The sequence below is a fragment of the Pezoporus wallicus genome, unplaced genomic scaffold (genome assembly GCF_028554395.1).
Source record: "Pezoporus wallicus isolate ANWC-B61680 ecotype Strahan unplaced genomic scaffold, APGP_CSIRO_Pwel_v1 contig_6464, whole genome shotgun sequence".
NCBI classification, from domain to species: Eukaryota; Metazoa; Chordata; class Aves; order Psittaciformes; family Psittacidae; genus Pezoporus; species Pezoporus wallicus.
The window spans coordinates 604,884-625,678 of record NW_026642130.1 but is presented as its reverse complement, the minus strand read 5'-3'; the positions used below and the strand labels follow the sequence as shown (position 1 = coordinate 625,678).

Below are 20,795 nucleotides of genomic sequence, written 5' to 3'. Positions count from 1 at the left end.
ACCGCGGTGGAAGGATCCCCTGGGAGACAGTGGAGCACACGGGGTGTGTGGGGAGGGGCTGTGACTGAAGTGGGGCCCAAGGGGACAGGTGCTGAATGACATTAGGAGGGACAAACGCTGAGTGCCATGGGGAGCCCACAAATACAGAGAGATACAGAGGAACAGAGACAGGACAAACTCCATAGGGTATGTGGAGGGGATATCAGATTCCATAGGATGCAGGGAGGGAGTCTGATGGGATGACTAAGAGACTGGATTGAGAGCAGTCCTGAGGAGAAGGACCTGGGAGTGTTGGTTAATGAGAAACTGAACATGACAGTCCCTCATACTTCTACAGCAATATAAGGTACATGAAGTTCAACCAGACCCAGGTGCAAGGTCTTGCACCTGTGCTTGGGGCAAGCACAAATACGGGCTGGGGTAGACTGGATTGAGAGCAGACCTGAGGAGAAGGACTTGGGGCTGTTGGCTGCTAAGAAGCTCCCCATGACCCAGCAGTGTGCGCTTGAGCCCAGAAACCAACCGTGTCCTGGGCTGCATCACCAGCAGTGTGACCAACAGGTCGAGGGAGGGGATTCTTCCCCTCAGCTCCACTCTTGTGAGACACCCCTGCAGTCCTGCATCCAGCGCTGGGGCCCCAACATAAGGAGGTGTGGAGCTGTTGGAGCGAGTTGAGAGGAGACCACAAAGATGCTTCAAGGGCTGGAGCACCTCTGCTATGGAGACAGCCCGAGAGAGCTGGGCTTGTTCAGCCTGGAGAAGAGAAGGCTCCAGGAGACCTTAGAGCAGCTTCCAGTGGCTAAAGGGGCTGACAAGAAATCTGGAGAGGGGCTTTTGACAAGGGCCTGTAGGGACAGGACAAGGGGGAATGGCTTTAACCTGGCAGAAGGGAGATTTATATGAGATCTCAGGCAGAAGTTGTTCCCTGTGAGGGTGATGAGGCCCTGGCACAGGTTGCCCAGAGAAGCTGTGGCTGCCCCATCCCTGCCAGTGTTCAAGGCCCGATTGGACAGGGCTTGGAGCAACCTGGTCTAGTGGAAGGTGTCCCTGCCTGTGGCAGGGTGTTGGAACTGGATGATTGTCTTAAATTGTCTTTGGGTCAACTCAAACCATCCTGTAATTCTGTGATTCTATGAAGATGGAAATCCCCAGCATGCACCAAGCATGGCTCATGTTGTGAGGAAGGAGGGCTCTGATGCACTCACTGAAGAAGGTATAAACACTGCAGTGTGCGACACTGAGATCCTCCAAGCCAGCTGGACAAACATCTGTGTCAAGGTCACAGAGCCCTTCATGGGACTGGGGACAACCATGAGAAGATTGATGGGGTAGTGTGGAATACTGACAATGTCATGCAGCCAGAGAGGACATGTTAATGGAGGACAGGGTGTTACTATGCAGTGACAAATGTGGAAGGCTGGGTGATACTAGTGCTTTGCAGCTTGTCACTTACGGGCTAGGTAGAGGGAAAGGAGAAGTACAGTATTGGCCTCTTTGTTGTAAATCACTGCAAATATGCACTTTCCCTCATGCCCTTCTCCCAGTACCATTTTCACAGATGTCCCTCTACAGATGAGGATCTCTTTCACATTATCTTTTCCACACTTTTTTTCCATTTTGAATGCCCTATAGTTTGGCCTCCACTTCAGTTTGCTTTCCTGTTACTGCTGTTTAAAGCATTTCTTCCATATCATCAATCATCACACTATTTATTGCTGATATAATAATTTATAACGAAAACTACGTTCCTGTCTGATCTTGAGATTAATTTAAATTCTGTTTATTCTCAACTGAACTCCTTGACTGTGCCATGGTTGTCACATGGATTAATGTGATTAGGCTCTTTCTCTGCAAAATATATCCTTAAACCTCTGAGTGCACCAGGCTCTTTTGAACCACAAAGGCTTACTGCCATAGAGATGTGGTCAAAAACATTAATAAAGCAGGTTTGCTTCTGAAGGACTTATTTTGAGTATGGTTTGCACCAGTCTCTGGAATGCCATTCCAGAGGGCTAAGCAGAGATTAACCCAGCTAAAGGAAATTATTCCAATGCCTTTAGTTAATATGATATTATCATTGTGTATTGTTAATATTTCTTAAATGCAATCACATTTTTTTAAACCAAGGGCTTGACCCAACTTGTACTAAAATCAGTGAAAGTATTTCCATTGGCTTCAGCAGGATTTCGATCTTGAAATCATAGAATCATAGAATAGTTAGGGTTGGAAAGGACCTTAAGGTCATCAAGTTCCACTCCCCCTGCCATGGGCAGGGACACCTCATCTCACTGTTAGACAATGCCGTTCATGTTTCCTGCCCTGTGAAGTTACGTCTTCTTCATACATCTCAAAAAAGCACAAATCTCTTGGATCCTCAATCAGTATACCCTTTCCTTCAAACTGTGAACAATCCTAGATACTCTCTGGCTGTAGTAGCCCAGGCAGTTTTGCTCTTTTTTAACAGTTAAACTCTGCTGGGCTCAGGTGCTCTCTGCAAATCTTTTAAGATAACTGCTTTGAAGCAACTGGTTGTCTTTGACCTACTCAAACAGAACCAGCTTGAAAACATTGTATATACTCACAAAACTAGGTCTTTTCACCAAAATCTCTCTTGCACTGGTATTTACTATGCCTATCATCTGTTTCTACATCGCCTTTTTATTTTCCCTACAAAAAGGATAATAGATATTTTTCTTAGCATCATGTGCCAATAGCTTTTTGTCTTTGGTTAGTGAACCAACATTTTCCTTATATATATTTAAAGTTCTATTTCTTGTAAACCTCATTTCACATTTCTTGCTGGTTGAGTGTTTTCAGCTTAGAATCACAGAATGGTCGGGGTTGGAAAGAATCTTAAGGCTCATCTAGTCCCAACTCCTCTGCCATGGGCAGGGACACCTTTCACTAGACCAAGTTGCTCCAAGCCCCATCCAACCTGGTCCTAATTTCACCAAAGAATTCGTCCTGTAAACACATGCCTCTGAGGTTGGACTTGGGGTTGCCTCCCTCCCTTCATCACGATTTTGAGTGTAGCTGGGGAGATGAGGAGCAGAGAGGACACTGGTTGTGTGACTGTGTCGGCAAAGGGGTAGCGAGGGAGGGATGCGTGGCTGGCTCATCATGTATGAAGTTAAAATGTTTGGCTATGCTCACCTTTTTGCCTGATGGTACCTGCCTTTGAAGTGCTGTTTACACATCATGCTTGAACATCAAGTGGAATTCGGGCAGTCCTATGGCATGTACAGCTGCGAATATGACTTCTGCCAGGTGTGTTCTGAGCCACATTTTTGGCACAGAAGGCACATAAGAAGGTCCAGGGACATGACTGTCTCTTTGGAATTCACGGAGGTGCTTTGGGAACGCAGCTGCTCCAACACCAAGAAAGCACGTCTGCATAGGGAAACTGGAACATGAATTCAGCATTGGGAGTGTGCTGCAGTGACAAATGATGGTTTTGTGACTAATGTAGAAGGTTGTCCCTGAAAAACAGGACACGGTTGCCTGAACCTGTTTTTTTGGCAGGGGAGCTGTTTCTCTAGCTTGTAATATTGTATTTCTGTGCATTGAAAAGGGCAGGGGCCCTTCACAAAAACAACAAAACCAAATAAGTGATCCCATCTTAATGCATATCCCAAAACCACCTACTCAGTTGCACAAGAAGCCTCTAACATTGGCCAACTACACAATGTAAGGCCTTAAAATCTTAGTAAGTTTTTTAGCTTTCAGTGGCTTCTGTGGGAAGTTAAAATTGTAGAGTGCAGACAATAAATTATTTAAGGATCTCTATTAAAAAATAAAAAAAAAAAAAGAAGAGAGAAAGATCTCAGACTCTTGTAATGAACTGATTTCCTAACCATGGACTACACTCCAGCACCAGGGGCAGAGAGAAAGATTGAACAGATTTTTAATTTTTTTTCTGTATATTTCTTTGATTCCATAATAACTTAGGAAAGAAAGACAGAAAAATCTAATAAAAAAAGGTGTTGTCCCCAAACAGATCCTGCAGTGGGGTCTGAAAATTAATCTTCCATTGATACAGACAGGAATTTTTTCTGGGTAAGGAATGGGGGACTGGGCTTTCATGAAGATGTGTCTTGTGAGCCTCAGAGCTAGAAATGTAGTTTTGCTTGGTGGGTTTTGAGGTACTTGGGGCAACACAATATTGGAGTTACTTAGTGGATTTGCCTTTACTTTTTTTTCCAAAAGTCCCATTATTCGCCTTGCCACCATGAAGCTTTAAAGTGATCTGAAGTGTTTACATAAAGAATGCCTAATAATTACATGCAGGGAACTGAGATAGTTTTTAATGTGGTAAAGAAATGACTTGGTTGTCAGGCTGCTGCATTTTGAGCCTCCAGTCTGGAAATGGGATACCTGAGGTGAGCAATGACATAATCTGCTGAATTGCATAATGAATTGCTGCAGGATAGAAGATGAAGGAAAAAAAAAAAAGCTTTTCCTATGTTTGGAAAAGACTTTATGAAGAAATTACTATGTCTGAACAAAGTCCACTTACTTGGTGTTACAAAAGGCAAGGGAAAATTTAGTTAAATGTCTGATTTACTCCACATAGACATTTTTGTTTAAAAGAGCAGCAGTCAGTTCAATGCTTCAAAACCAATCTGCTGAACGCAGGACCCTGAGAGATTTTAGTGCATTCTCAACCATTCAGGATTTCATTCTTTATGTTAAGTGTTACAGAAACAAATCAGCCCTTTGAGAGCTGGCATTATATGCCATCAAAATCAGGAAAAATGTAGGTAGTGTCATTTAAGTAGATGAACAAGTTACCTTCAATTTTTCGTGCCAACAACTGGAAAGAGAAATTTCATGTACTTTCTAGCTTGCTGCAAATAGCCTGTTGTGATCACTCATGCAGCAAAAATCAAAGGCTTATTTGATAACAGTTGTGATGGGGAAGACCTGCTTCATAATTAATTATATGACATTAGCACACAGAGGTTCCATGGGGAAATCTGGCCTTTACTGCCACGGTTACTGTGGGTACATGAAATAAAAGGCCCCACCCTAACTGTCCTTCAAATAATTCTACTTGTATCATTGCTGTGCTATGAAGTCATTGGATTCCTTCTACAAATAATTTGCTTTTCACTAACATACTGTAATGGAATAGCACAGATATAATTTTGGTCTTTGTTCTGTTCAGATGACATCAGTGGACCCACGGTCTCCTTTGTCTATGGCGTTTGCACTTCCTAGAAACATGGAGGGCCCCAAGCTACAGACCAAGATGAGCACATGGACTCCACTGAATTCTCAACTTATGAATGACAAGGCAAGTTCTGTGCAAATGAGTGAAATTCATAGAATCCCAGAATTGCTGAGGTTGGAAGGGACTTCTGGAGATCATCTAGTCCAACCCCTCATGGCAAAGTCACACAGAGCTCAGGATCTTGTCCAGTTAGTTTGGAATGTGCTCAAATCCCAAGACAAATTCTCAAGTTCACTTCACAAATTCTCAAGTCCTAGAAAAAATTAACTTATGCTCTGCCTGTGTAGGTCATGAGTACTGTAATAAGAGCTTTACTATTAGACGTATGAAGATATCAAACACACATACAGTCTTTATTATATATACATATATATAAAAAATATTATTACATAAAAACTGGAAGTTCTAATGTACATTGTTTAAAGTATACAAGTATTTAGTCCAAGTATTGTTATTTTGCCAAATCAGTTGTTTTCAAACAAAAAATTTGCATTAGTTTCTTAGTGAAAGTTACCAAATCATTCTTTTTCTGCACCACAACGCTTTAGTTTAAGACCAGAGCAAACTGAGTGTCAGAGTAAGTTTCTGAGTGGCCAGTGTGTGCCATCTCAGCTCGTAGGAGAGGCCTCCGTACCCATGCCCTGGCTTCTCTGCTAAGGCTTGCAGCGATGAGCCTCACTTGATATTTTGGAAACTGAAGTGATGCACTCAATTTATAAATAACAAGATGCGTTTCCTAACCTCCCACTCTTTATACTATATATGTTCATGTATCACCAGGAGCATATTACTCCCTTGGAATTCAGTTTAAATGTCTTTTGATGATTCATAGCATTTAATCCAGAGAGGGCCGTTACATCAGGTAGCCTGGCTTCCTCGATTTCTTGGGCCCTCTTGTTTCACACAGTTCTCTCAGTCTTGAGTTCAGGAACTAGAATTTGGCTAAAATATATCTTCCACAAAGGTATCCAGACTTCCTTTGGGGTTAAGAATCTTATAAAATAAAAATTTCATCACTTCCCTAATAATTTTCTCATGATTAGTCCCCTACACCATGAAAAGATGAAACCTTGGTCCTGTCTGAATACCTGTAGCATGAGCATCCATTATTTAAATCTTCCCCTGATAGCTTATTAAATCCTCCTGTAACCAGTATTTTTCCCTTGTGGAAGGACTTTTACCCTGCTTCAAGCCAACACTTGAACTTTTTTTGATAAACTAAACAGATTGAGCTCTTTGTTTTCTTTTCAATCTGGCATATTCTGCAGCCTTTGAATCATGTTAATGTCTGTCTCCTACACCCTTTAAAACATATATTTACAGATGCACATCACTGTATGATCTAACATTGCATGTTAGATCTAGCTAGTATTAATCTAACTAGAAATAAAGTATGATCTAATTAGAAATAAATATAGGGGTGAAACCACCCCTTACCATCTTCTTAATCCTCTGCTCCTTAAGCAGTCTGATGTTGCATTGGGCTGCAGCAAAACTTTCAGAAGTTCCTGTTGAATTGTTGTATACTCCAATGCTAAATGATGTGCCAGGTAGGAAAGAACATACCATAAGCTCAGTGATTAAATTCATGATAACAAATGTTCGCTTGTTTCTGATCCAGGTTATAAAGCATTGACCTCCCTGAAACTTCTTTTTATATATCAGTGTCCTGCTCTGCACTGTTAGCAGAAAAAAAAAGTACTTCCAACAAAGTCAATGCTGACAGCTGAAATGAGGAGATAATCCAATTGATATATAGATATAAGGAGCTAGTGAGTGAGAAGGTGCCATTTTCATAGAACCATATCTCTGTTTATTTCTGCATTCTTGAGTTAAGGGAAAACACAAAGAGAAAATAATTTATAGATGGGAGGTATGTGAAAACCAGTGAGAAGATGAAAGCATAGAGAAAAGAGATGGCTGAGAAATGTACTTGTTAGTGGAAGAGGTAATGACGGGCAGGAGTGGTGAGAATTCATTCAGCTGCTGCCTCCATCTCTGGTTTTCTGCCCTTACAACAGCTGTTAGAATTAGAATGGTTTGGGTTGGAAGGGACCTTAAAGATAATCTGGTTCCAACCCCCTGCCACGGACAGGGACACCTTCCTCTAGACCAGGTTGCTCAAAGCCCTGTCCAACCTGGCCTTGAACACTGCCGGGGATGGGGCAGCCACAGCTTCTCTGGGCAGCCTGTGCCAGGGCCTCACCACCCTCACAGGGAAGAATCTTCTCATAATACCTAATCTAAATCTCCCTTCTTTCGGTTTAAAGCTGTTACCCAGAACACAAAAGACTATCCAGGGTGTTACTACTGGGACACAGGCAGTCGTGGTTGTTTTTAAGTCAGGATCACCATCAGGGAAAGACGAAAAGCAAGAAATCAGAATTAGGTAAACTGAAATTATGTAGCATTCATAGTTAGAAAAACAGAGGGTGGAGTATTAGATATACCAAAGTTGTGCTACAGTCAAGAATGACGTAACGATGGGGCAGCCTGCTCACCTGCAACAAAACCAGACAGACTTCATCATCAGCCCTGCTGAGTGCAGTGCTGTGCTGCCATTAAGGAAGGGCTGGAAGTCAGATGATTTGCCTTCTACTGGGCAGTCATTCAGGTGTGGGGTAGAAGAACCACCAGTGGCATTTGCAGCAAGGGGTGGAAGGATTTGCCAGGCAGCCTTGAATTTGAGCTTATTTAAAACCACCTGAAGACATCGAGATGAGATGGCAGATCTTAGGAGCAACCTAGGCTTCAGGTTGTGTCCAAGGCCAGCCAGCTGTACACTGTAGGTATAACTCCAAGGCCTTGGAGGAGAGGACAGTAAACATGGGCTTGATCAAGGCAGAGGATGATTACACCAATTTTGGGCCATTGTGTTGCTAATTATTGCTTCCAAGTGCCTGGAGTAGGCAGAACTTTCTGACTGGGCTGGCTCAGATGTATCTCCAAGAATGCTGAAAGCAAATATGTCTTTCTTTGATCAAAGACCATTAACATTGCTTTCAGTTATATAAATAGCTTCCTGCTTCTCTTGAATTATCCCACACCAAACTTAGATCTTTGACTATTCATCACTCTCTTGGGCAAATCCTTTTCCAAGTTCTGCTTGTTAAGTTTGTTTTTTTTACACTGCCAAGTGTCCCACATGCAAATAAAGCAAAACATACAAATAAAAGAAATGTCATTTTCCACCCCTCTCAAGAGACACTCCTGCTGAGAGAGACAGAGCTAATACTGTCAACTGTTGCACCAGACATCCACACTGATAATATCTTTCTCTGCAGGAACCTTCTTTGCTGGCTGTCATATCAATAACATGTTTGGAGTTTATAATGATCACACATATTTTCCTAGTTGTGGTTAATAGCTGATTTTATGTGCAGTTACAAGCTCTTTGATCTGTCTTCTGGAAAAATCATGTACAGCATTTCTTCACTTCCCAGGTCACAATCCTGAGTACAGAAGGCAGTTTTGTGGTAGTGGGAAGCCATGTGCTAGTGCTTGCAGGTCTAGCTCCCTATGGATAAAGGTCAACATCATAAGTCCTCCACTGTATTTTGCTACTGATCATCCTCCATGTTACTTATCACTGTAAAATGACCAGGGAACAATGATTGGGCTTACTATGTTACTCCTAAGGGTCTTGCTGCGTTAAGATTGAAGCCATCACTAGGGCTGTGTGTGTTGTATCCTTTCTAGAAGATTTCAGGCACTCAGTGTCTCCAACTCAGGAGAACTGAAAATTCTAAAATAAAGAGGTAGGAAGCCAAGCTTCTGATCTCAGCAAGCACATGAGACATCACACATCACTGTATGCCCATGAGAGTAGGGCACTATGTTGGTACATCATGTGGGCAGCAGCTGCAAAGCAGGAAGCTGAGAAGTAGCACATTGCAGCCACTCTGCAGAGCTGTTCTTCACAGTCCTGCACACAGAAGCCTTGAACTTTAGAGAGTTTTCTGCAGTGAAAGGAACCTTCCACAGGATCCAGTCTGTAGAGTTGAAGGTTAGGAAGAAGTAGATGAGACCTTTCTGGATGAAGCCTCATCTTCACAGGCCTTGGTGCTCGTGGGGAACTTTAACCATCCTGGTAGCTGCAGAAAGGACAACACAGTGGGCGCATGTGATCCAGAAGGTTTCAGAAGTGCATTGAGATAACTTCCTGAGACAGGTCATCAAGGAACCAACAAGGGAAGGTGCTCTGCTGGACCTCATACTTACAGAGAACGAAGAACTGGTTTGAGATGTGAAGGTCAGGGACAATTTTGGCAGCAGTGACCAGGAGATGATGGAGTTCAGAATACCTAGAGGAAAAAGCAAGACTATTTTCAGGATCACAAACCCACACTTCAGGATAGCAGACTTTGACCTCTTTAAGGATCTATGTGGAAGAATCACACAGAATGTGGTCCTAGAGAGAAGAGAGCTCCAGGAAAAAGGGTTGATTTTCAGACTTTAGTGAGGCTTTCAGTATTGTCTACCATAACATCCTCATAGATGAACTGATGAAGTGCAAATGAAGAGTGAGGTGGACTGAAAACTGACTTACTGGCCTCAAAGGATTGTGATCAGCAACCCAAGTCCAGCTGGAGGCCAGTTACTAGTTGAGTACGTGAGGGGTTACACTGGGGCCGGGATCATTTAAAATCTTCATTAACTACTTGGATGACAGGGAAGAGTGCACCCTCAGCAAGTAATTGTAGATGATACAGAATTGGGAAGAGTAATTGATAGGCTAGATGTTTGTCTCAGTTCATAGAATCATCAAACAGCCAAGGTTGGAAGGGACCTGAAAAGATCATCTGGTCCAACATTTCATGGGAAAAGGAGCCTAGATGAGATTCTCTAGCCTCCTATCCAGTTGTGTATTGAAAATGCCAGAAAAGGAGACTCTACCGTGTCTCCGAGCAGATTGTTCTGGTGATTAAGAAGAACCTTGACAGGCTAGAGAAATGGTCTGACTGTCTGCAGCGAACACCAAGTTGACCACAAGCCAGCAAAGAAGGCCACCATTTTGCTGGGCTACATTAGGAAGAGTGTAGGTGGCAGGTCAAGGGAAGTGATCCTTCCCCTCTACTCAGCACTGGTGAGGACAGATCTGGGATCCTCAGTAGAAGACGTGGACTTAATGGAACAAAACCAATGTTAGGCTGTAAAAATTAAGGTTGAGAGGTCTGAGGCTGTTCAGCCTGGAGAAGTGAGGTTTATTGAGGACCTTATCAATGTATATAGATATCTGATGGGAGGCATAAAGAAGACAGGGCCAGACTCTTCTTGGTGACATTCAGTGAACGGACAAGAGGTGACAGCCACAAATTAAAATACAGAAAGTTGCATTTAAGTGAAAAAAAAAAATATATATATATATATAAATAAATCTTACTGTGAGGGTGATCATACACTGTAACAGGGTGCCACACAAGCTGTGGGGTCTCCATCAAAGAAGATATTCAAAACCCATCTGGACATGGCCTTGAGCAACCTGCTTTAGTCCAAACACCTTAGCAGGGAGTCTGGACTAAAGGATCTCCACAGGTTTAGAATCATAGAATAGTTAGGGTTCGAAAGGACCTTAAGATCATCTAGTTCCAGCCCCCCTGCCATAGGCAGGGACACCTCACACTAAACCATCTCACCCAAGGCTTCATCCAGCCTGGCCTTGAATACCGCCAGGGATGGAGCATTCACAACCTCCCTGGGCAACCCATTCCAGTGCCTCACCACCCTAACAGGAAAGAATTTCCTCCTTATATCCAATCTAAACTTCCCCTGTTTAAGTTTTAACCTGTTATCCCTTGTCCTATCACTACAGTCCCTAATGAATAGTCCATCCCCAGCATCCCTATTAGGCCCCCTTCAGATACTGGAAGGCTGCTATGAGGTTTCCACGCAGTCTTTTCTTCTCCAGGCTGAACAGCCCCAACTTTCTCAGCCTATCTTCATACGGGAGGTGCTCCAGTCCCCTGATCATCCTTGTGGCCCTTCTCTGGACTTGTTCCAACAGTTCCATGTCCTTTTTATGTTAAGGACACCAGAACTGCACACAGTACTCCAGGGAGGTCTCACAAGACGAGAGTATAGGGGCAGGATCACCTCCTTCGACCTGCTGGTCACGCTCCTTTTGATGCAGCCCAGGATATGGTTGGCTTTCTGGGCTGCGAGCTCACACTGCCAGCTCATGTTAAGTTTCTTATCGACCAACACCCCCAAGTCCTTCTCCACAGGGCTGCTCTGAATATGGAAGTTTCTTCCAAACTCTTCCATTCAGTGATTCAGTTTATATTTTGTAGATTGGTTTTCAAGATGTATTTTTCTTAGGATACATTGAATCCCTTTTAAATATTCAATTTTATTTGTGTGTGTGTTTTATAGATATTTGAAGAAAGAAGAGCCTTGCTTGGAAAATGGGTAAACTTTTCTCTTTAAATGTTATGTTTAAATATATATATTATACTTAAATATTTCTGAACTGAGGAAGGGATTGCTATAATGGAAATGTAAAACCTTTCTATTTTGAAAAACGGGTTCATTTCTTTATGTGAAAGTGAGCTGTAACTGCTCTACTTTTGAGGAAGGTAAAGGTGTAAATTTCCTCAGTGCCCACATTCTGTAAGCTCTGAACATGGGAAATCATATCTCACCTGAAATGGGATAAGAAACCCTGGAAAAAGGTCTGTGAAGTCTTCAAAGAAGATACTGGATGTTTAGGTATTGCCATTGCCTGCTAGCAGGTCTTTGAAACCCATAACTAGTGGCATGTTATCTACCAAATGCACACATATGGCTCCTCATACTGTAACCACTGAGCACCTCACATTTTTTTGTTGTCATTATCTTCACAGCTCAAACATAAGACAGGAAAGTGCTGTCACCCTGTTTTGTAGATGAAAAAATGAGGCACAGAAAGACATGAGATGGGATTTGTCTGCCCTAACCACACATGATTGCAAGTTAGGCAGTCAGGCTGGGGTGTCTCTGGCCGGGTGTCTATGTCTGAAACATAATACTCAAGCCTGTCTAGTCTGGTCATCACAAGCTCTTTGTGGAGTCAGCAGAGAGAAAACAGTGCTTCCAGAAGGTAATTCGTCTCACTTACTGTAGGACGAAAGATCAGCCCTCTGGGGGCGCCTGTTTCTTCCCACAGCCTATGAGGGGGGAGTCGTACTGGGCTGCTTGAAAGGAATACAACTCTAATTGACCTATGCTGAAAGCCAATAGCAGAGCATGCAAGGACACAAAATTTGCCTGAATCCTAAGCTCACCCGTTAAATATCACATTGTGTTTTTTCTTTTATATGGGAAAATCCATGTACTATCCAGCCACTATGGGAAAACGGCTGTAGTCTGCTCAGTCTCTTGTGGAAAAATGTATATAGATTCAGGGATGTTATTGCAATAAATGATTCAGCTGAAAGTATTAATATGGCTCAGTAGTAACCGTATGGTTGAGCCCCGTGCACGTCTTATGTAAATAGAATCAAAGAACCAGTTATATGGTCATAAATGATACAAAAGCTAAACAGAAATATAGAAATGATGCTTTATAAAAGTATTTGCACAGTAAATTTATTTGAACTATGATGCTTAGTCTTTATGCCTAATAGGTCACTCGTGGAAATTTTTTGCATGTGAACTGGTCTTTACAGACAAGTATTTTGATTTGAAGCTCATAAGCTTTATTCATCTTGATAGGAAATATACTTCATATCTTCTTGACATGCATGCATTTTGATAACAAGGAATTTCACAGGCACCAAGAAAACAAAATGATTGAATTATTGTTGTTCAAAAAACACCTTTTAGCATGACTGTCAGTAACTGACAGACCTAAAACCTGTCTTCTGAACACTGTTGGATGTTTTTAAATGCCCATGGGATATACCAGCAAAAGGGCAAAAATGTTTCCATTAGAACCCTCACTGAAAGAACCAAAAATCTGGAAATACTTCTTCCAAACACACGTCAGAGTGCTGAATCATCTTCTGAAAGGTTACATTTCTGACCCTTCATATGACACAAGATCAGGAGCTCTCATCACGCTCCCGTAGAGCTAATTCTCTTATGCTTCTGTCATCTGTCATACTGATGCAAAGGGTGCAGAAAGCACAAAAGCTGCTCTTAACTCCCTTCAAAGCCTGTGGCACTATAGTATCTGGTATGCAAAGCCTAGGGCACTTTGAGTTTGAGAGAAACTGTGTCAAGAAATCACAGTGCTCAGGGCAGGAGTTTTAACATTGATTCACATGACCTTCTCCAAGTGCTCTCAGGAAATATGGACTAGATGGAACTGTTGAAGGGGGGAGTTGTATAGCTGGGAACCCACAGCCAATGTAGTTGTAAATGCTTTATTATGAAACTGGAAGGCTGAAGAAGTCTGTCCTAAGTCCAGAATTGATAAGCTTTTTCAGTAACATCTGGATGATGGAATGGAAAGTACATACTCATCTGCAGATGATACCAGGCTTGGAGAAATTTCATGGCTTTTGGAGAGTAAAAATCAGAATTAAATGATCTGCAGTTTGATAAGGGCAAGTGGAAAGTGCTGCATATTAAGAAAGACATTTACAAAAACTGCAGAATTGAGAAAATCCATTAAAAATTGCTGGGAACTATGGTGGATTGCAAATTCAATGCAAGCTGAGAGTGTCTTAGAATTGTAATAAAGGGAAATATCCCAAAGGGTTGTATGAAAGGCAGATCCATGCTCCATTCTGCTCCCTGCATTTTGAGAAAGCTGAGATCCAATTGGATATGCTTTTGAGAACAAGTCAGATGTGAGAAGAGTCTCAGGTCCAGAAAAATATGAAAATAATCTTTTTACTGTAGGGAAGATGGAGAAAAGATGTAATAATATCTTTCCAATGACACACAAAGGATGTCCAAAAAGAGGAAGGGAATGATCTGATCTCAGTGTTCACATTGGATAGGATAAGAAATCATGGACTTGTATTGCAGTGATGGAGAGGCAATTTAGACATAAGCAAAATCCAGTGCTACAGATAATTCACTGCTGGAATGGTTTGCCTAGGGGTCAGGGGTGGGATCTCCATCACTGGAGTCTTTTGAGAACAGGTCAGACAAACCGATGTCAGGAATGGTTTAGGTAGAGTGGATCCTGCCTTGTGGCAGAAGATGAACCAGCTCAGTGTTTCTCAACATTTTTACACTGAAGGACCATCCAACCTTCTGGGAAAGCAGAACAGGTTGCCTTGTGTGGCATTGCCACAGCGGTTTTCCTTGACAGCCAAATAATGATTAAACTTTGGCTGCTCACTGTTCATTTTATTTTATCTTTGTGATTTTATTTGCATGCATCCAGGGACTATGTATGTGCATTTTCATTCAGTTATTTTTTTCTAGTTGTGCCATAGAACATCTTTGATGTCTCCCAGGCTTGTTGTGATCCATAAAACATGGGTTGAGAAACAATGAACTAGCTCACCTGAAGGGCTGTCATTTCTCTGTTCCTGCATTGCTGGGCAGTCCCGAAGGGCATGGGACTGGCTGTGCCATCACTTGCACTATCCAAGATGCTCAATGGGACCCTCTACAATTTTTTGGCTGTTTCAGATTGTGCTGAGCTCCACAAAGTGGTATTGCTGCATGAAGTGAAAGCAGTGGTGGTATGTAGCAGCTGTTCCCGTGCACGCATATTTGCAGGATTTGATCCTACTGAAGGCATTTATACCTCCAGTATACCTCCAGGATACCAACTCATTTACCCAAGTATCCAGATGCACATAGAAGAGAAATTGTGCTGCTGTCTTTCAGTTGAAATGCTTTTGACAGTTAAACTGTGCAAGGGTTAACGTATCTCTGCTAATTTTTTTCATTCTAGTTGCTTTTAGTCTGTATTGCACCCAGGGCAGATGCCTTGACATGCTGCCTCTCAGCCTCCTTTTCTGCAGTGTTCTGCAAGCCAAAAATTCCTCCCATTAATTCAAAAAACATAAAAGTATTTTGCTCTACCTTAATGTTCAGTGCTATCATGCTGACACACAGGTTAATAAGTTGACAGTGAAGCTGGGGTTGAACTTGTAGATTAAGACACCTAAGCTTCAACGTCTCCAGGTGAGCTGAGCATCTCAGCTTCCGTTATAGCCAAATGAGATGTAGACAAGTCAGGGGAGCACAGACAGTGATTCAGTTCACCCTGTGGGCTACATCTTCTGTTAGTAATTTATACAGCACATCCGAGTGTTCCCAGGTACTGAAACTTGCTCATTCACACTATGAAATTGTTCGCACTCTCCCTGGCACGATTCTGGCCTGGGCTGGTAGCACTTTTCCAGTCATTGTTCAGACACAATTTGGACATTAGCCTGGCCAGGAACCTTGCCAAATTCACAGTTTAAATCTAGCCACCTTTTTTTTGAAGGGTGTGAATACAATAGTGGGGGCATATGTGTTATCTAGCTCTCAGTCTCATTATCTATCTCTCATATCACAGCAAATACAATGCAGGACTTGAAGACAACTCTCATCCTTGGAGTGATAGCTTTAGGCTTTGCAGGACACCCCACCACACAGGGCAATGGTCTTTGGGCAGCTTAACCCCACCCCTCGTCACTGCAGACCCCCACCAAGCCTTCCTCAACAGTCTTCGCAGGAGTCTTCTCTTGCAAAATTTCAGGATTAGTTGTGTAACTACAGTGGTGAAAGCAAAACCAAACAGATCCTAGGGGCTAGCTGGTAATGGCTGACATGGAGCTGCTTGGCAGCAGAGATGTTTAGGATTTGGTTGGGTGGGTTAGTGTATCTTAAGGATATCAGGTGCCTGCCTGCTTCATCCCTTCTCACTCAGGTCCTGGGTCACCAACACATCCCTTCATCCGTCTGGTAGAAGATAGGTAGGGAGGAAGGGAGGGGAAAATTGCTTTTCCCTAGGTAAATCATCTCCATCTACTTGCAAGCCATTCTGCATAAAAGCTTAGATGACTAGAGAATTCATTCCTACATATGCAGAATGGAGGGGTGCCTGCATGTGCTTGTAACCCTGTGAACTCAGGTTGACGTGCTGGGTTGGAGATGAGTATTATGTCCCATTTCAGTGGATAGTTCAAGTCAGTAAAACAGCTTGTCTTCTACAGCAGAGAGGGGCCTCTTTAGGTTAAGCGGCGCAGCCTCTGTACTTCGGCACTGAGGTCCTGGGCTCTCCCTGTGGTGTCAGGCTGTGTTATTTGCGTGTGTGCACTCATGGATTAATTGTAAACTGATCGCAGAAGCAGGCACTGAGCACTCTGCGTTGCCAGCTTAGCCTTATGTCATACAGTCCCTGGGGAGACATTGTTCACCAGGGCTTTGGGAAAGGCACAGAAAAGGGGAAAAGTGTTCCTAGCTGTGCATAGAGAAGGTGTAGCACCTTAAAAAGAGGAATCCTGTCCAACTGGTTGGGTTGCTGTAATCACACACAAGGGGAGGAACTGTGGAGAAAGGCAGCCAAATGTAGGATGGGGATATGCTTGTTAATACTGGAAAAGAGACAAATTATGCCTACTTAACTACTTGGCTGCTGCTGAATGCGATAGAGATGAAGCTATGTGTTCCCATGCTCCTGACTGTGCAGTGCTGCTTTAAATGGAGATTCCCTTGCAGTGTAAACACAGGTTAAGGATGCTGGAAGGAACTGCTTTGTTGTAAAACTGATGGCAGAATGGGAAGAGTTAAATATTCTGTCTCAAAAGACAAGCTAGATTTGCTTTGATTAGTTCACTTAATTTCTTGGGGTGAAAGAGAATAAGCCAGTCACCCCTTGTCTCTGAAACATACATGGGAGAAATTTATCTTTGCAAATTGATAATTGCAGATTGTTTTAACGAGAAGAGGATGTAGCTGTGATCATGAATGGGGAGTGTACACAGCAGCCGCTTTTCCCCTTTAGCATGTGACAGAGAAAACCTTTTATGTCAATCTGAGGGTCAGAAGGGGACAGGCAGAACCTCCTGTGTCCTCCTCTGGTACACCTTTGTCTGATTTTATTCTCAGGGAACATATTTCTAAGCCCCAAATCCAAAGGTCCAGCTTCAGTTTTTCCTTAGTACTCTGCTGAATGTCATTAGAGGTGAAATTTATATGCAAAACAGGGATGGGAGGAAGAGGGTGTATTCCTTAATTTACTGTCTGTGTCTGGAAAGGCACGGACATTTGGAAGCTTTTTTCTGTTTGGCATTTCACCTCTCTGGGATCACCGGAATGCCAATTCCACACTTTCTTCATGCTGACTTTGTTCAAGGTCTTGCAGAGGTGTTAGCAAGAAGGAGAAGAGCTACTTCTTAGACTTCATTCTCCAGTACTGGAATTAAATACATCCAGGTAGAAATAAAGAAAGAAATAAAGGGTTCTTTAATATGATCTGGAAAGAAATTACTTCTCAATTACTTTTCATCTGCATAGTATATTTTAAATTATATTCTGCCAGTCCTGCATTTGACCATAGATTTGAGGAAGGAGGAGAGCAGAGAGAAAGAAAAAAGCTGAATTTCTAGTCTGTTTTGTTCTGAAAGGGAAGGGCAGGGACATTGGACATTCAATCATTTACCTGTAATAATAAAAAGTATATATAAGAACTGCATGATTTTTTCTTATTAGTTTTAATTTTTGGAGGTCACATTTAACGAAGGATTTCAAATGCCCCTGGGGTTAAATGCAGAAATTAATGCGGTGTGATTTAACCTGTGGAGAGCAAGTTACCAAGTTTCCATAGCTGGCTTCAGGAAACAGTCCTGTGAAAGCAGGGTGTGTGTTTTGGGGATGGCCAACACGTGAGAAAGAAACAAACAGGGAAAAGCAGAATTCCCCAACTAGGGGAATTCCCCAACCAGTTCAAATTTCCCTTTGAAAAGGAGGTGACTTGGGGTCGAGGCTGCTCTTGCTGTGCTAGGAAGAAGGATGAAGCAGGACTTCTCTGGACCCCGTATTTCACCTCTGGAAAGCCATCTTCAACCGTGTTGTGGTTCTGCTGCCTGCAGTTCCCACTGGGGATTCCAGCGGATCCTGCCTGCAGCCGCCGTGGTCCTCTGACAATTTCTGCCTCGCGGCACTCTGCTCTGCCCTCGCAGCCAGGACTGCTCTTGCAGGTTTTTGAGGCAGATTGCACAGATTGTGGTGTGAGGTCAGTCTCCTCCCAGGAGAGTCGTGCTGACAGGGCCCTTTCCATCCTCTGCTATCAACACAAGCTAAACACCAGCTACTGCCACCATTGCTCCCACCCAGTTTACACAGCTCGGCCCGCTCTGCTCAACGAAGCATTGTTGTTGCCATTGTAGCAAAGTGATACATGCTTGTGTGGTTACCTGAGGCTCATTTCTTCAGACAGCTGTTTTAATCCTCCTCTTTAGATACCCGTCATAAGCATGGAAATGCTGTTAAGAATCTTTCTTACTACGCTGATGGATCTATGCCTCAGATTTTCCCTGTGAGACATAGGCAGCTGATTCTGTTTCTCTTTTCTCCGCTCCTCTGCAGTAGGAATTTCTCTCCAATGCAGTGGGATTGTGAGAATAAATACTTTAAATATTGTGAGGCACTAAAATATTGCAGTAGTGGGAGCCATAGAAGTGTCAGGATAGATGAGGAATCAGCACCAAACTCACTGCAATTTGGGACCCAATCCTGTAAACACACATCTGAGTATCCTTCTTTCCGTGACTAAAGCCAAGTCTCAGAGCTGATCCCAGGAGCAAAGAGACTTGTGAGCATGAGTGTGTCCTGGACTAGGCCATCCTGGATCCTTTGAGGATTATAAATCATATGTTACGTGGCTTTAGAGTTTCTTTTAATGTAGCCTCTGCATTTGTTCCCAGTACCTACGTGCTTTGCTCTCGAATGAGTCACCAGAAGCTGCTGCTTATGCAGCTTCTCTTGCCTTAAATGTGTGCTTTATTTTAAGAAGCTGAATCTCTGGTTTCTCAGAACCTGAAACTCCTTTTTTCAGTTTGACAAGTGGACAGATGGTCAGAGGCGGAGGATCCTGGTGGACCTGTTGGAACGCTGCTCCCTATCACAGCAGAAATTCTGTGCCAAGCAGCTACAGAATCGAGTCCCCACTGAGGCTCTAGATTTTACCACAAGGCTTCCTAGAGTCCTGTCTTTATACATCTTTTCCTTCCTGGATCCACGGAGCCTTTGTCGATGTGCACAGGTAAAAAACCCAGCACGTACCTAAGGTTCAGAAATCAGGCCAAGCAAGATTAAAGAAAAGAAATAGCACTAGTTGTCAGCAACGACATACCAGTGCTGTTCATGACGCAAGAATATCTTCTGACTCGGCAGCCTGGTGCCAAATTCTTAGTGATGCTTGTGTGAGACTGAATGCAACACTTCCACAGATCCTAAATTAATCTAGATTGGCCAAGATTTGCAGAAGTGAAAAGTAATTTTGGATACTCAGCTCTAAGGCATCTAAAATGTGGCACAAGACTGATTCTTCCCAAAGAGGAGGCCTGGTACTTTCTGAAAATCATGTTCTTTTAAAGTACCTTGCACTGTGTGTACAAAATCATTAATTGTTTTGAAAAATATTGGCTTTGTGCTAGTTGCAAAGAACTGCACATGATGCTTTAAGAAAACCAGATCCTTAGAAATCCTTGAAGGTAAAATGTTGGACGTGGAGAAGCAGAGAAGTTACAGATGTGCTTTTGAGCACAGTGCCTAGGATTCAGTCTTTTGTGCAAAGTGGCTAAGACTCCAAAAATACATCTGCATGAGACAAAGTGCTATGAGGCGATGCCCAAAGTAGTTCTGAATGAATAAGCTCAGATATTGGTGACACCATTACTGCCCTAACATAGCACTCCTTATAGAACTATGAATATATCAAAACCTCAGCTTGTTTAAAGCTTGCTGTACTGTCTTTCTCCAGCATTTCACATTTTATGTGGCTGCAAATCATGCTATTCATTCACAGGCAGGGAGATGACAGGTTAGGAAATTGACTACTTAGAAAGAAAGGCCTTTCCATTGTTACTTGTGTCATATCATTGGGCAGCTGCTATTATAAGTATGGAAGTGCCAATAGATGACATGTCCTTAAGCTGGAACAAGCTTTATCAGTGGAAACAAAGGGTTTATTCCATCTACTGTATTCTCATTGAGTAGAAGTGAGAAGAGCGTGTAGCAAGTTCACTGCGCTGGACTTCAAAAGAGCAGACTTTGGCCTCTTCAGGAACCTGATTAGTAAGGTTCCGTGGGATATAGCCCTAGAGGGCAGGGGGGCCCAAGACTCTTGGTTGATATTCAAGGATCACCTGCTACAAGCTCAGGAGTGTTGCATCCCAACTAGAAGGAAGTGCAGCAGGAGGGCCAGGAGATCTCCTTGGATGGATAAGGAGCTCCTGAGGAAAATTCAAAGGAAAAAAGAGGCTTATAAAAATTGGAAGCAAGGACAGACGGCCTGGGAAGAGTAAGGGATGTTGTCGATGAAGCTAGGGACTAGCTAGTTAGAATGAAACTTGGCTAGGGATGTTAAGAATAACAGGAAGGGATTCTATAGGTACGTAGCGAATAAAAAGCAGACTAGGGACAACGTAGGCCCCCTCTGGAAGCTATCAGGAGGACTGGCTAC

The 20,795-nt window shown here is 42.9% G+C and overlaps 1 protein-coding gene across 1 annotated transcript in view; it reads left to right on the top strand.

The window, feature by feature from the left end:
• Positions 1–20,795, top strand: part of FBXO16 (F-box protein 16) — a 36,977-nt gene that overhangs the window by 148 nt on the left and 16,034 nt on the right. Inside the window, exons 2-4 of the mRNA XM_057427666.1 lie at positions 5,168–5,296; positions 11,606–11,641; positions 19,167–19,373. Of these exons, the coding sequence (XP_057283649.1) occupies positions 5,168–5,296; positions 11,606–11,641; positions 19,167–19,373 (372 nt within the window). The remainder of the gene's footprint in view (positions 1–5,167; positions 5,297–11,605; positions 11,642–19,166; positions 19,374–20,795) is intronic.